The sequence below is a fragment of the Triticum aestivum genome, chromosome 6A (assembly GCF_018294505.1).
Source record: "Triticum aestivum cultivar Chinese Spring chromosome 6A, IWGSC CS RefSeq v2.1, whole genome shotgun sequence".
In the NCBI taxonomy this organism is placed as follows: domain Eukaryota; kingdom Viridiplantae; phylum Streptophyta; class Magnoliopsida; order Poales; family Poaceae; genus Triticum; species Triticum aestivum.
Window position 1 is genome coordinate 91,737,449 of NC_057809.1, and position 13,023 is coordinate 91,750,471.

Sequence of the window (13,023 nt, forward strand, 5' to 3'; positions counted from 1 at the left end):
ATTGGTCAGTGCCGTCCCTGGATGAAATATTTGATTTAGTACATAGTCACACATGAAACAAACCGATGATTAAACTAACAATATTTCTCCTTCTCTCCATCTTCTGATGATAAACTACTACCGGGGACATGGGAACCATGCCACGGTACAAAGCCAGAATACACTAAAAGTTAATTCCTCTGTCGTGTCAAAAACGTTCTTATATTATGAGACGAAAAGAGTTAATACAAATCTCATTGTTGATAAGACTTTTTTTTTATCTTGACCTGTGAGCCCAGGAATTCTAGCTTTCCTGTGACCGTGGGGAGCCATGGAAGCACAGGGCAAATTGGTCTCACGCTCTCCACTTATCCATTGCAAATCCCAGATGACACACCACGATTCCAACACATGTACCAGTACGTACCACCTAGAGAGAGGAGAGAGAGAGGAGGGAGGGGGCCAGCCTGCGCAAAATGCAGCGTGGGTCCCACGGGCCAGAGGGAGGAGAGCGACCTCATGAGAGTGGCTTGTCTCTTCCAGCAGCTCCTCCCTCGCTAAAACCCCACCCCCTCCCCCCTCCTCTTGAACCCTTTCTTCCTCCTCCCCCACCGCCTCCAATCCCCCGCAATTCCCTCCCTCCTTCTCATCTCTCTCTCTAGCCTTCCCGTAGGATCCCTAGTTAGCATTCCTCTTCTCTTCCCTTCGCCCATCTCCAATCCCAAAGACGCAGCTGCTAGCTCGCAGAATCCATACCCTGCTCTGTTCTTGCTGGCTCTGCTCCTGGCTTGACTTCTTCCCCTTGCCACAGACAGAGGAGTACGGCAGCCGCTGTAGAATCCTTCCGTCCCCTATTTTGTTCTTGGTGTTTTCATATACGCGCAGCTCCAGTCGAGTCCATCCCAGGTGGGGGTGGGGGCGGCCATTAGTTTTCCTTTCCTCTTTGGAGTTTGCCCATGTCCCAAGGTCTCTGCTGCGGCTCTGCTTAGCGCCCCGTTTGCCCCTCGGAAAAGGAAGAAAAAGTTGCCGCTTCCTCGCTACCTTTTCTCCGTCTTCCTCCCCGTCTCGCCGCTTTCATCGGCCGAGAAGGAAGGGAATTCCTCGGTTGACCAGCAATCTTCCGGGGTTTAGGGGTTTAGGAAGGAATTCATTCGGTTCTTGTGGAGCTGTGGTGGCGGCGGCGGTGGAGTTCATTGATTGATCGGAGGGGAAGAGAGGAGCTGGAGTAAATTCTCGGCTTGAGCGGTGGTGGTGGTTGAGGGGGCATTGGCGATGACGTCGTCCTGCATACCCACGGGGCTGCGGCTGGACCTGGACATGGTGAAGGCGGCGGCGTCGCCGGGGGCGCACGCGCACTCGTCGCCGCTGAGGCCGGCGCACTCCTCGCCGTCCTCCACGCTCTCGGAGGCCTCCAACGCGTCCTCCTCGGCCACCTCCGTGTCGCTCAAGCGCGCGCGGGCGCCGCGGAAGCGCCCCAACCAGGCCTACAACGAGGCCGCCGCGCTGCTCGCCTCCATCCACCCCTCCGTCTTCCCCGTCAAGAAGAGCCCCAAGACGGCCACGGCGCCGCGCCCGCCGCTCTCGGGCCTCGCCGTGGCCTTCGGCGCCGCCGCCCCGTCCTCCTCCGACCTCCTCCCGCCGCTCCCCGTCCTGTCCGACGCCGCATTCCTCCTCCGCGACCACGCGGCCTCGCCCTCGCCGCCGCCGCACAGCCCGTCCGCCGACGCCTGCAAGAACTGCTCGTCCCCGACGCCCGTCAGCAGCGCGTTCCGGGACTTCCGCGACCCGGCGCCGTCGCCGGCCAGCCCCGACACCGCCACCGACGAGCCCGGCGAGCTCGACTTCGACGACGACGGCTTCGACGCCGAGTCCATCCTCGACGTCGACGAGGCCGCGGCCGGCGGCGCCGCCGAGGGCATCGACGGCATCATGGGGAGCCTCACCATGGAGGCCAACACGCCCACCGCCACGTCCGACGACTCCATCCTGTCCAGCTCCGGCATACACCCCTACCTCAGGAGCCTCATGGTCGTCGGTCTCGCTGGCCGGTTCGAGCTCGGCCTCGGCTCCCGGCAAAGCACCCGCCCCAACCTCAACCGCGCCCTCAAGCGGCGGGACGACGACGGCGCCTGGTGGATGTGGCCTGCCGTGCCGGTGAAGGACATCACGGTCACACCACCGTCGCCACCACCGACAGAACCTGCAGCGGCAGTGTCCAACACCGCAATGCCGCCGCCGGCGTCGGCAGCACCAGAGAAGAAAAAGAGCAAGAAGAAGAAGAAGGTGAAGATGGAGAAGGTGATGGCCAAGGAGGAGGAGCTGTCCAAAGCGAAATGCGAGGAGGGGGCCGATGGAACACTGGACGCGGCGGACGGCAATGACGACGATGACAGCGCGCCGACAAAGGCGCCGAAGACTGGCCTGGGGCTGAAGCTGGACACCGACGACGTGCTCAAGGAGTGGTCCGGCAAAGGGTCTATGTTCGCGGAGGGCGGCGCGCCGGATTCGTCGGAGTCTGCCGCCGAAGTGCGGGTGAGTACTTGGTTTCTCTGAATTTTTTCTTCCTCTTGCGTGCAGCAGGAGACTGCAACATAATTTTGATGAGCTAACAGTAACTCAAATTTTCATTTCAGTTTGTTATTTAAGTCAAAACAAATCTCATTTACACAAAATTTGACAATCCCTGTAGATGATGTTACCTCTTCTATGACACTCTTACTACATCAGCTAAATTACAGACATGTTTTCAAACTGATATGAGTTACTCTGAATATGTTTTCTGATAGAAGATTGTATTTCAGTTCCACCACCATAATTAAATTTCGGGTGCCTCGTGCATCCCCATTTCTTCCGACATGTTAACTCCTTTTGCTAGACAAACAGAAGAATTTTGCCTCTTGTGAATTGCTTTCTTCAGCAAAGAAAAAGGGACACCCCACAACTGGAAACCACATGCTTGATAAGTTGATACGCAACTGCCATATTGTGGAACTGGTATCAACTATTAAGCCCATAATAAACTAGGAAAATTGTTTATCCAACTGATGGTCCCTCACAAAGCCACAACTCACAAGAAGTACCCAGTCCTGTACTACTGCATATCTGTAAGTACACACCTTTTAAGAGTACCACTGATAATCCAGTAACCCATAAAATCGAAGTAGTAAAAATAGTTTATAAGGGAAAAAAAAACTAAATAGCGAATCCTGGCAAACCTAACCCTTAGATTTCATGAGCTGAATTTAGCTCTAAGTCCAGTGAACACATGAGTTTTATTTATTTTTACATTCTGCTAAACTTGTGGGTGAATAACGGTAGAAATTGTTCTATAGAAAAATAACTGTTACAAATTGGATAAACTAGATTCAACCATTCCATTATGCTCAATTATTCAACAGTGGACCACAGGCAATTGAGCCTGGAGATTTCCTGCCATAGATTACATGTTTGTCTTGTTGCTGAGAGTCACTTGGGCTCAAATTTGGTGCCTTTTGGGCCAGTGATAGAGCAGCTGCAACAAACTGTTAGCCCCAATTCAGTTGGCTTTTCTGCAATTTGCTCTGATAGATGGCAAGACTTGCAGCTGTCATAAGTGGCAAGAATCATTATGCAGATCTGTCCAGCTTCTTTGTACCTTGTAGTTTGGACACACGATGGCATCATTACTCACCTTACGATTTATGACACGGTTTAATAACAATGTAAAACTGTAAACATGTTTTACATTTCTTTTCTTGAATTCTGAATGAGAAGATACTCTTACAGTCTCACTAATCAAGGATGAACCCTTGTTGCAGGCCAAACTTGCAGACATCGACTTGTTTCCTGAGAACGGGTCCGGCGGCATCAGGGAAGCAAGGGTGATGAGGTACAAGGAGAAGCGGCGCAACCGGCTGTTCTCGAAGAAGATCCGGTACCAGGTGCGGAAGGTGAACGCCGACTGTCGGCCTCGGATGAAGGCAAGCACTACTAGAACTGATGCTTGAAAGAATAAAAAGTTGCAGTATAATATTTGTAAGCCAAGCACTGGAAAAGCTTCACTCCTCACACCAGATCACCATCACCTACGTGTCTACTTTGTCGAAACGGAGTCTTCGGGGTTTACTGATGTTCTCTGTTTTTTGTCATTTCAGGGAAGGTTTGTTAGGAGCCCGTCTCTTCTGCAGCAAGCCCTGGAGGAAGAGAGCTAGATATAGTGATACTTGTTGCTAGCCTTTAAATGGACACCTCTTTTTTGGCCCTTTTTAGCTTCTCTCGTTAGCCAAGAGACCTCAGTGAGTGAGTGAGAGTTTTTTGTTCCCTCCCCTTTTTTTCTTTTCTGTTCTTTGTGTTTCGGAGTTTTGCTTTGCGGAGAGAGGAGGATAGTGATGCCCAGTTGCCATGGGGATCAGAGATCAGGTCAGGTCACATAGTTTTTATGTCTCGGGTTTACAATGTGAGGTAAAGGAAGGAAATAAAGTGATGCTAGAATATTACAGTCATATATCCGGATATATGTTATGTTATGCACAGATGGTGCTGTTTCATCCATTTTTACCTCTCTGAAATCACTCGCTCCATCTGCGCATCGCATCGGAAACATGCACAGCAAAGCAAAACATCGCACAGATGGCAAATTTTGTAGTCCAAAAGTTTTTTTTTTGAACGGTCACGGGGGGAGAGCTTCCCCACCTGAATATATTACCACTCAAATGAAGGATCCGAGAATTACAGCAGAAATATGGGTACAATTTTCACTCAGAAGGGATTGCATTGTAGTCCAAAAGTAATTGAGATACAATCATATAACAGCAGATTACATGGAAATCTGAAACATCACCTGAAAATTCAAGCGGCTGGGACTAGAATCGCATGCGTACCTGTCATAGCTCACGGGGATCGCCGACGGTGAGGGAATTTCGGCGGCGGCGGCGCCGGCATTGCCTGCTGGAACCAACCGCTCGGCTGCTCTTCGATCTCGTGGGAGTGGAGAACTGCAAAGTGGGTTCGTTAAGAGCCTCGATCTCAGGAGGATGGGCTCTTTTTTCTGAAGGGGGAGGGGGTGGGTGCGAGACGAAGCAAATACCCGTGTGTTTTGTTAAGTCTAGATCTGAGGCCGTGCAGATCTGATCCGATGGCCTGAGAAAACATGGGAGGCGGGTTCTTCCTTCCATTTCGGAAAGAGGAACGCCGCCCCTCACATCATCGCCGGCCGTACGCCCAAGAGCAAGTACAATATGGTGCCACGTAGGCGGGCTGTAAGCCTTTAGATATTATATTTTGGATGAGTTGGAGGAGAGAGAAGGAAAGCGGGCTACTGATTAACAGCCGGCTACACCACGTGCTCGTAAGCATGTTGTGAGAGAGGAAGGTAAACCATGTATTAAAAAGATAGTACATATTTACATACAACTATTGTATTTGTCGACTATAAGCTTAGCTATAAATGATGTGGCAGGACCATATAGCCAGCAACCGACTATACTATTAACCATGCTCTAAAATATAAACTTGGAAGGCGGGTTCTTCCTTCTAGGGCGTGGGGCTGGCAAGCTCACGACCTTGATGACTTTCCATCCGCGATCGGCCCATTCGGGAAGCTTAAGTTAAAAAAAAAGTTGACAAGCTTACTAAAATGGTACTTCAAGTTTCCAAGTTCAAAATTATTGCAGTCATAGGAAGCGAAAAATTTGAAAAGAGAAATATTGACATCTTACAGCTAAAAAAGAAAACAAGGTGATGGGTTTAATTTGCCTCTCACTTGTTTAAGAGGAATGGCTAATGGCCTTGCTAACCATTTTTGTTTTGCTTGTGGGTTCATTCTTGTACGTGCACAAGTGTGCGCTTTCAAAATTCAGGCGGGTTTTTATGTTCTGGAGGATTTACTTTCAGACTGCAGAGTCAAAAAGGCACCTTAATTCTTATCCTGCAGTGATTAAAGGCCCTAGTTAAGTAGTAGTATAAACCCAATAGACTTTAACAGCAAGTAAACTTCAAATATGAGGTAAATACACTAGAAGTCTTAGAACTTGCGCGCGGCGATCAGTTTGGTGCACAAACTTGCAAAATACGTGTTTTTGATCCGCTAACTTGCATGAACGTGCAAATACGATCACATTTTACGTACGTGAACGTATCTATAACCTGCATGGTACGCCAACATCGCTAGGGCCCGGTGTCAGCCACTATAACAGTTCTCCTATGGTCGATCTGCAGAAAACCTTCACGTAAACTTCAAATATGAGGTAAATACACTAGAAGTCTTAGAACTAGCACGTGGCGATCAGTTTGGTGCACAAACTTGCAAAATACGTGTTTTTGATCCGCTAACTTGCATGAACGTGCAAATACGATCACATTTTACGTACGTGAACGTATCTATAACCTGCATGGTACGCCAACATCGCTAGGGCCCGGTGTCAGCCACTATAACAGTTCTCCTATGGTCGATCTGCAGAAAACCTTCACGTAAAGGAAAAATACTTAAGGGAAAAGGTGTTGGGTTTCGTACACATGACCTGCCGCTAATAGTCTTGCGTGAACAGCCACTAGACCAGATAACCTTTCATGATTGAACAGTAGGACTACCATTTACATCCTATAAACACGGACTGGAAAAATTAAAGAATTACAGTTTGAACCTGTGACCTCCTGGAGTCCTGGACGCTACTAAAAAAAAATAATGTTCCAAAGAGCTAAACATTTTATATCTTGTCATCTCTTTTGTTCGACGTAAGAAATACTACTTATATTCTAGTGTTTGTGACCTCACAAAAATGTTAATGCGTTATAAAAAAAGGTACGCGGCATTTTAAATAATATTTAAACATTTTTTGAGTTGGATAATATTCAAATATTATAACTACATACAGGCTCATACGTACTGCTCCCGCAAAAAAACAAATGCATGGTACCATACTAAACATTATTCTTTATATATGTTTAGCATTTTCAAATACGTGATTAATATTTTTTTCAAATATATATTTTGATATATACTTTTACATACATATTTTACATCTTTATATACAACAGAAATATTTTTATACACTTTCCAAATACATTATTAACATTTTTTCAATTATATGTTTTGATGTCAATTTTTTTCATACTTTCAGGTATACATCTAAATTCTAAATACATTTATATATTTGTTTAATATTTCTAAACATATAATTTACATTTTTTCAAATACAAGTTTTAACCTATTTCAAATACATGTTAAACATTTTTGGATGATAGACAATATTTTTAAACTATGCGAACATTTTTTTACATTGTATTAATTTTTTAAATGTCATGAACATTTTCTTAAATGCATGAACATTTCTAAATGCAATGTATATTTGTAATTATACAAATATATATTTTACAATGTTGAAATATTATCTAATATTTAACGTACCTTTTTTTGTAACACATGGACATTTTTGGAAGGTCACAACACTAGAATATAAGTTTTTTTTTTGTATTTCTTACATTGAACAAAAGACATAACAACATAAACAGTGTTTATATAATTATAACATCCTGTGCCATTGTAGCCCGGTGGTTAGCTTAGTCATGGGCGACCACAATTTCACAGGTTTGAATTGTGGGATCCTTTTTTCGGGTTTGATTTCTTCTTTAAATTTTTGGTCCCTGTTGATAAAATATACTATAGTCGTGCGATATAAACGTGTATTGTTGTCGGTCTGCTGGTTGTACACAGGATATGTTTAGCTGCAGGTCATCCATTTGAAACCCATCCTCAGCCCTTGTTTTATTTATTTTACTTGAGTGGCCCAATGTATTAACAAAAAAGGCATGGGCTTTTCTGCAAATTTACCATGCAAGAACTATTACAGTGGCTGACAGCGGGCCCTTGCCACGCTGGCTTACCAACTAGGGAGTAGATATGTTCGCATACGTATAATGTGACCGTATTTGCATCTTCATGCAAGTTCGTGGACCAGAAACACGTATTTTACAAGTTTGTGCACCAAACTGACCGCCGCGCGCAAGTTGTAAGACTCCTAGTGTATTTACCTCTTCAAATATCACCAAGCCTAACTTGTATTTTTACTAGTGCAATATTTGCCGATTAATACTAAAGAAAAATACACACAAGAGAATAACAGCAGGTCTGCTTCAAATACCAACTGCAACAACAAACACAGGAGGGCCATCACAAATCAACAACTTACTGAATTCGCTTCAACAGTTCTTTCATGAGCTTATACAACAACACAACAGTATACATACACCAAAGTGGTCCATAACAAGAACTATCCATATGCGGTTCTTATCGCACTGCATATTTACACGGAGATACCTCTCCACACTGCACGTCGTGGTTACTTAATAGGTGCGATAATCGCAGTAGTCTTTTCGAGGAAAAAAGGAGTGAGCCTGCCGGGTTCTTCCCAGGGCACTGCAAGATCGTCGTCACATGTTTACTGCCGTGGCGGCTTCAGGGTGGTAGTGAAGCATCTCCTGCCACATCATTTCCCTGATCATCTCTGAGCTGATGTTCTCATCTATGTCGAGATCGATGGGCACTTGCGCGGGAGGGTTTGCACTTGGGTCATACAGAGGAGACATGTAAGGGTGCTCAAGGGCCTGGGTAACACTGACCCTTTTGGTAGGGTCGAAGATGAGCATCTTCTGTAATAGATCGATGGCCAGAGGGTGTGCATGTGGGTACATACTTGCAAGTGGAACACCAGGAGTGTAGGGGAGGGTCTTGATATATCTGCGGGCCTTTGGGTTGTCGATGAACTCCAGGTCAGACTCGCTCATCGTGCCAAGAACATTGACTATCAGTTTTAGCTGATTTAGGCACTCTGTCCCGGGGAAAATAGGCTTGCGGCCAAGTAGCTCAGCAAAGATGCAGCCAACAGACCAAACATCAATGGAAGTGCCGTAGTTGTCGCAGCAAAGCAGCAACTCAGGAGCCCTATACCAGCGGGTGACGACATATTCAGTCATAAACTGGCCTTTACTACTGTTTGTACGTGCAAGACCAAAATCGCATATCTTCAGATCACAGTTTGCATTCACCAGTAGGTTCCCAGGTTTTAGGTCTCTGTGGAGTATCTCTGCTGAATGGAGGTATTTCAGTCCTCGAAGCAACTGCAATGAAGAAAACAACATCATCTCAAATTATCAACAAAAAATGTAAATAGGAAAAATAGAAAAGAATAAATGAATTCAAAGGATCTTAAGACAACAGGTTAAATGAAGTGCAAGGGAACATGAACTGTAAATTCATCAGCATGCTTATACTTCTTCAGAATGAATGCTTATAATTAGAGATGGTTCTTTTAGAATGGATGCTTGTGTTGAAGTGTATATGTAGATTGCCTAGCCCTTTCCATCAGTTCGGACTTTTGGTTGCGTTGGCTAGTGCATGAAGTTTAACATGGTATCGGTGCTAAGGTCTTGAGTTCAAGTCCTGGCTTTCACAGTTCATCTAAAAATTGCAGCTGCCCCCCTTTGTCTACGTATAGGCCTCTTGAGCCATACCTCTGAGTCTATCCACATGTTGGACTTTTCACGACACACGTGAGAGGGGGTGTTGAAGTGTATAGATTGCCTAGCCCTTTCCATCAGTTCAGACTTTTGGTTGCGTTGGCTAGTGCATGAAGTTTAACAGCTTGTACTACATGTAGTCATACAGATACTTCTTTAGTTTAATATATGTACATAAAAGCTGAAATTGTAAAAAGAATGTCATTTGTATAGCTTTTTACCAGAAAGCCCCAATTCACTCGAAGTTATCTTTATTTGGATGCGGACATCTGACAAGTGATAAAGTGAAGTCCAACTAGTCATATTCAATATATCAGCTGGATTGGTAGGTCTGGCTGTAATTCAGAAACATCTAAACAGAAGGTGCTAGTTTTAGGTTGCACTGGACATCAGCCTGTGTTGGTCTTATTTATTTATTTATTTCATGAGGCAGCAAGACAAGGCCTCACAATGTGACTGTCAGAGCAATACAGGTTGATGTGACTTGCAGAAAAGGAAAAATTCACATATCACATATGAATTATGCTATTGTACCGAAACGAAGTAGGGAAGGTAAAAAAACAACAACAACAATATATTCTATGTCACCCAGTTTGAGGTTGTCTATATAGCTACAGAGTGCATCTGCCTTCCATTCTAAAGTTACTAGTAGAAGATACCTTCTGTCCAGCTGTCAATCTAAAGGAAGCAACCTGGGCTTTGAAACGAAGATAAGTGGTCAGTTATTGCCAGTTCTTTCAAAACCCAGTGAGTGAAGGAACATGTGAAACTGACCAGAATCACACAGGATGACAACGATATGCCAAGGTGCACAATTATTCCCGATTTTACCTAGGTTTCACAGTTTTCATCCGAGCGGGCACAAACTTCAAGAATAGTGTAAAAATGTGAAAAGAAGTTCATGGTTCAAATGATTTTGAAGGGCTAAAGGGATAAATGGATAGGATCAGCAACTTGATGGTTAAGAAACGACATCAAACTCACACCAGTCGTCTATAAACACTGATGACTAACATTTAAGTGTTTACAAAACAGTGTGTATTTCAAGTTCGAATCGACAAAGACACCTAACATTGTGTATTGCAGCGACCAATTAATCTGGTGCAGACTAAGGTATCATGCTTGATGAATATGAGTGACCTTACGAACATTGTACATGTGCAGATATAAGATGTATTGTCATAAATGGTGCAGGTAGTGAAAGTAATAAGGAGTATGAGAAACACATACTCACTACTATCAAATAATTAAATGTGGAAGAGTGACGGAAAAGGTGTAATCCGAGCATTACCTGAAAAAGAAAATATTGGCAGTGGTCGTTGGAAAGCCCCTGAGGCGATTTGATTATCTGATGCAGGTCAGTATCCATGAGCTCATAAACCAAGTACACATCCTTAAAGCTCCTCCTTTGTACAGGCATCATTATATCCTTCAAAGAAATAACATTCTCATGGCGGAGATGCCGGAGGAGTTTCAGCTCCCGCAAGGTCCTTAGTGCATCCACACGGTTGTCGAATACATTATGTATCTTCTTTATCGCTACTTTCTCGTTTGTCTCACGGTTTATGGATGAGCAAACTATTCCATAAGCTCCTCGGCCTATGGGTTTGATAGGCACATACTTGGTGTCAATCTCAAACAAGGTTTGCCACATTGAGTAATAGTGCTTCCCTTGGTTTCCCATGCCATTCGGAGGATCCACCAGCATTGCCATTTTCAACTAACAAAACAAAACATAACTTAGTATACCATAAATAACAGTACGAGAAGCAAAATTAATTTCTTTCAGCTTACACAATCACCAAACTTTGAATGTGAAAAAGTCAGCTTCATTATAAAATACAAGTTGTAACAATGTGGTTCTAACCACCCATCTTTGAACACTCTCCTAACCTCCGGACCATAGACGAAGGATCGATAGGCTGAATCTATATTTAAGTTGTTTGGGTCTTAAACTCAAGATCCCTTGACTTGACTCTGATACCGTGTTGAAGTGAATGCACCTAACCATAACCAGTTCACCCAAAAGCTTAAGCTGATGAGGAGAGGTTGACAGTATACCAGTCTCCAACTAAACCAGGCTTTGGTAACAAATTTACATGACCTCGGATGCCAATAGAACACTTTTTCTTTTTTTGGTAAGTGTTTATGTGGAACTCCAAGTAGAAGAATTCTGAACTGAACCTAAACTGTACCATGCACCACGAGCTACAAGGCTCATAAATTCTGATCAGAGTCGGCAACAGTGAATGAAGTATATATATATAAGCAGTACATGTTGGCATGTCATCTAAGTGCAGTTGTACTTATCTAAGCTTATAAATGGACACTGACGCTGACCAATTCAGCTCTTGAATTGATGAGCTTCAATGTCCATTTATACAAGCTTATAAATGGTAACTTCGATCGCTAGCGCTGCCAATTTGTGCATCACCACCATGCAATGCCACTCACTACCACCTCTCACGCGCATTCTCATCAGCCTCAGTGCTAAACGCACAAACCGAATCCGCAGTCCCGGCGACCGGCGGACGGATGGCCTGCAAGAAACCATAGCTCCCGGTCGCGCCAGATCGTCTGCCCAGATGATTCGCCGGGCAGCCTACCACCCTACCAGCGGGTCACAGAAATGCCCCCGGCCAGTCATCGCGTACCCTGGCGAGCACCATGGCATGATGCATGATGCATCACCGGAGCACGGGCGGGCGTCAGGTACGGGGAATCGAATTATTTGGGCGGGACACTCGAGTAGGCACGCGCGCACGCACGCACCAGGCGGCGTAATCCGAGCTCGCCAGCTGGGGCTGCTCGGATCAGGGGCGACCGATCTCCGACGGACGGAGAGCGGCGCAGTCCGTCCGGACAAGAACCCGCCGATCTCGGGCCGTGCAGGCCCAGCACAAGGATTGCGGAGAGAAGGGCGAGGAGGAGGGGAGGAAGGCTCACTTACACGAGAGGGGAAGGGAGAGCAGCTGGGAGGGGAGGGGAGGGGAGGGGGAGGGGGTAGGTGGGTAGGATCAGAGCAGCCGCGGTGCCATGGGCGACCGAATTCGGAGGTGAATTGCAGCTTGGGGGGAGGGAGGAGGATGCGGGTGGGGGTGGGGTGGGGGAGGGGGCGCGGACGAGGCGAGGAATATTCCTCCGTCCCCGGCTAGGCGCGTGGGAGCGGGGAGGGTACGGTGGCCGTCGGTCCGCGGGATGGGCGCGGGCGGGCCGTCCGATGCGGCGCGGGGCGGCGCCACGTGCGCGCGAGTGGGGGTGGGGTGGAGGCGCCTGCCGTGGGATGGAAGGGAGGGGATTGGTCCCGTTGTCCCCGTGTGCGCGTGGCGGTGGCGGTCGGTGGCGGCAGGCGGCACGCCTCGGTTCGATAGGGCAGGCGTGCGCGTTTGGGCTGGGCAGGAGGAGAGGACGATGAATGTGTTTCACGAGCGGGTTGGGTGAGTGAGTGAGTCATGATGGGTCGCTTCGAGTACAAGAGATTGTACGGGCAGTGTGGCTTTGGTATGAACGCCATGGGTTGAGCACCGCGCCGGTACGACTTGTGCACGATGT

The 13,023-nt window shown here is 46.4% G+C and overlaps 2 protein-coding genes across 3 annotated transcripts; one reads left to right on the forward strand and one right to left on the reverse strand.

Moving 5' to 3' along the window:
- The first annotated feature begins 553 nt into the window (after positions 1-553).
- LOC123132249 (protein CHLOROPLAST IMPORT APPARATUS 2) lies at positions 554-4,460 on the forward strand. 2 transcript variants are annotated; one of them, XM_044552034.1, is made up of 3 exons: positions 554-2,511; positions 3,777-3,993; positions 4,113-4,460. In XM_044552034.1, the coding sequence occupies exons 1-2, from the start codon at positions 1,252-1,254 to the stop codon at positions 3,963-3,965; spliced, it is 1,449 nt and encodes a 482-aa protein (XP_044407969.1). In that variant the 5' UTR covers positions 554-1,251; the 3' UTR covers positions 3,966-3,993; positions 4,113-4,460. The 2 variants fall into 2 exon arrangements, with proteins under 2 accessions (XP_044407969.1, XP_044407968.1); XM_044552033.1 differs by having other exon boundaries at positions 3,777-3,938.
- A 3,665-nt stretch (positions 4,461-8,125) lies between these two features.
- On the reverse strand, positions 8,126-12,557 carry LOC123132250 (mitogen-activated protein kinase 3). The gene is made up of 3 exons (XM_044552035.1): positions 12,422-12,557; positions 10,763-11,191; positions 8,126-9,072 (listed from the first exon to the last, which is right to left on the reverse strand). Exons 2-3 carry the CDS (start codon positions 11,183-11,185, stop codon positions 8,386-8,388), a joined length of 1,110 nt encoding a protein of 369 aa, XP_044407970.1. The 5' UTR covers positions 11,186-11,191; positions 12,422-12,557; the 3' UTR covers positions 8,126-8,385.
- Between the last annotated feature and the right edge of the window lie 466 nt (positions 12,558-13,023).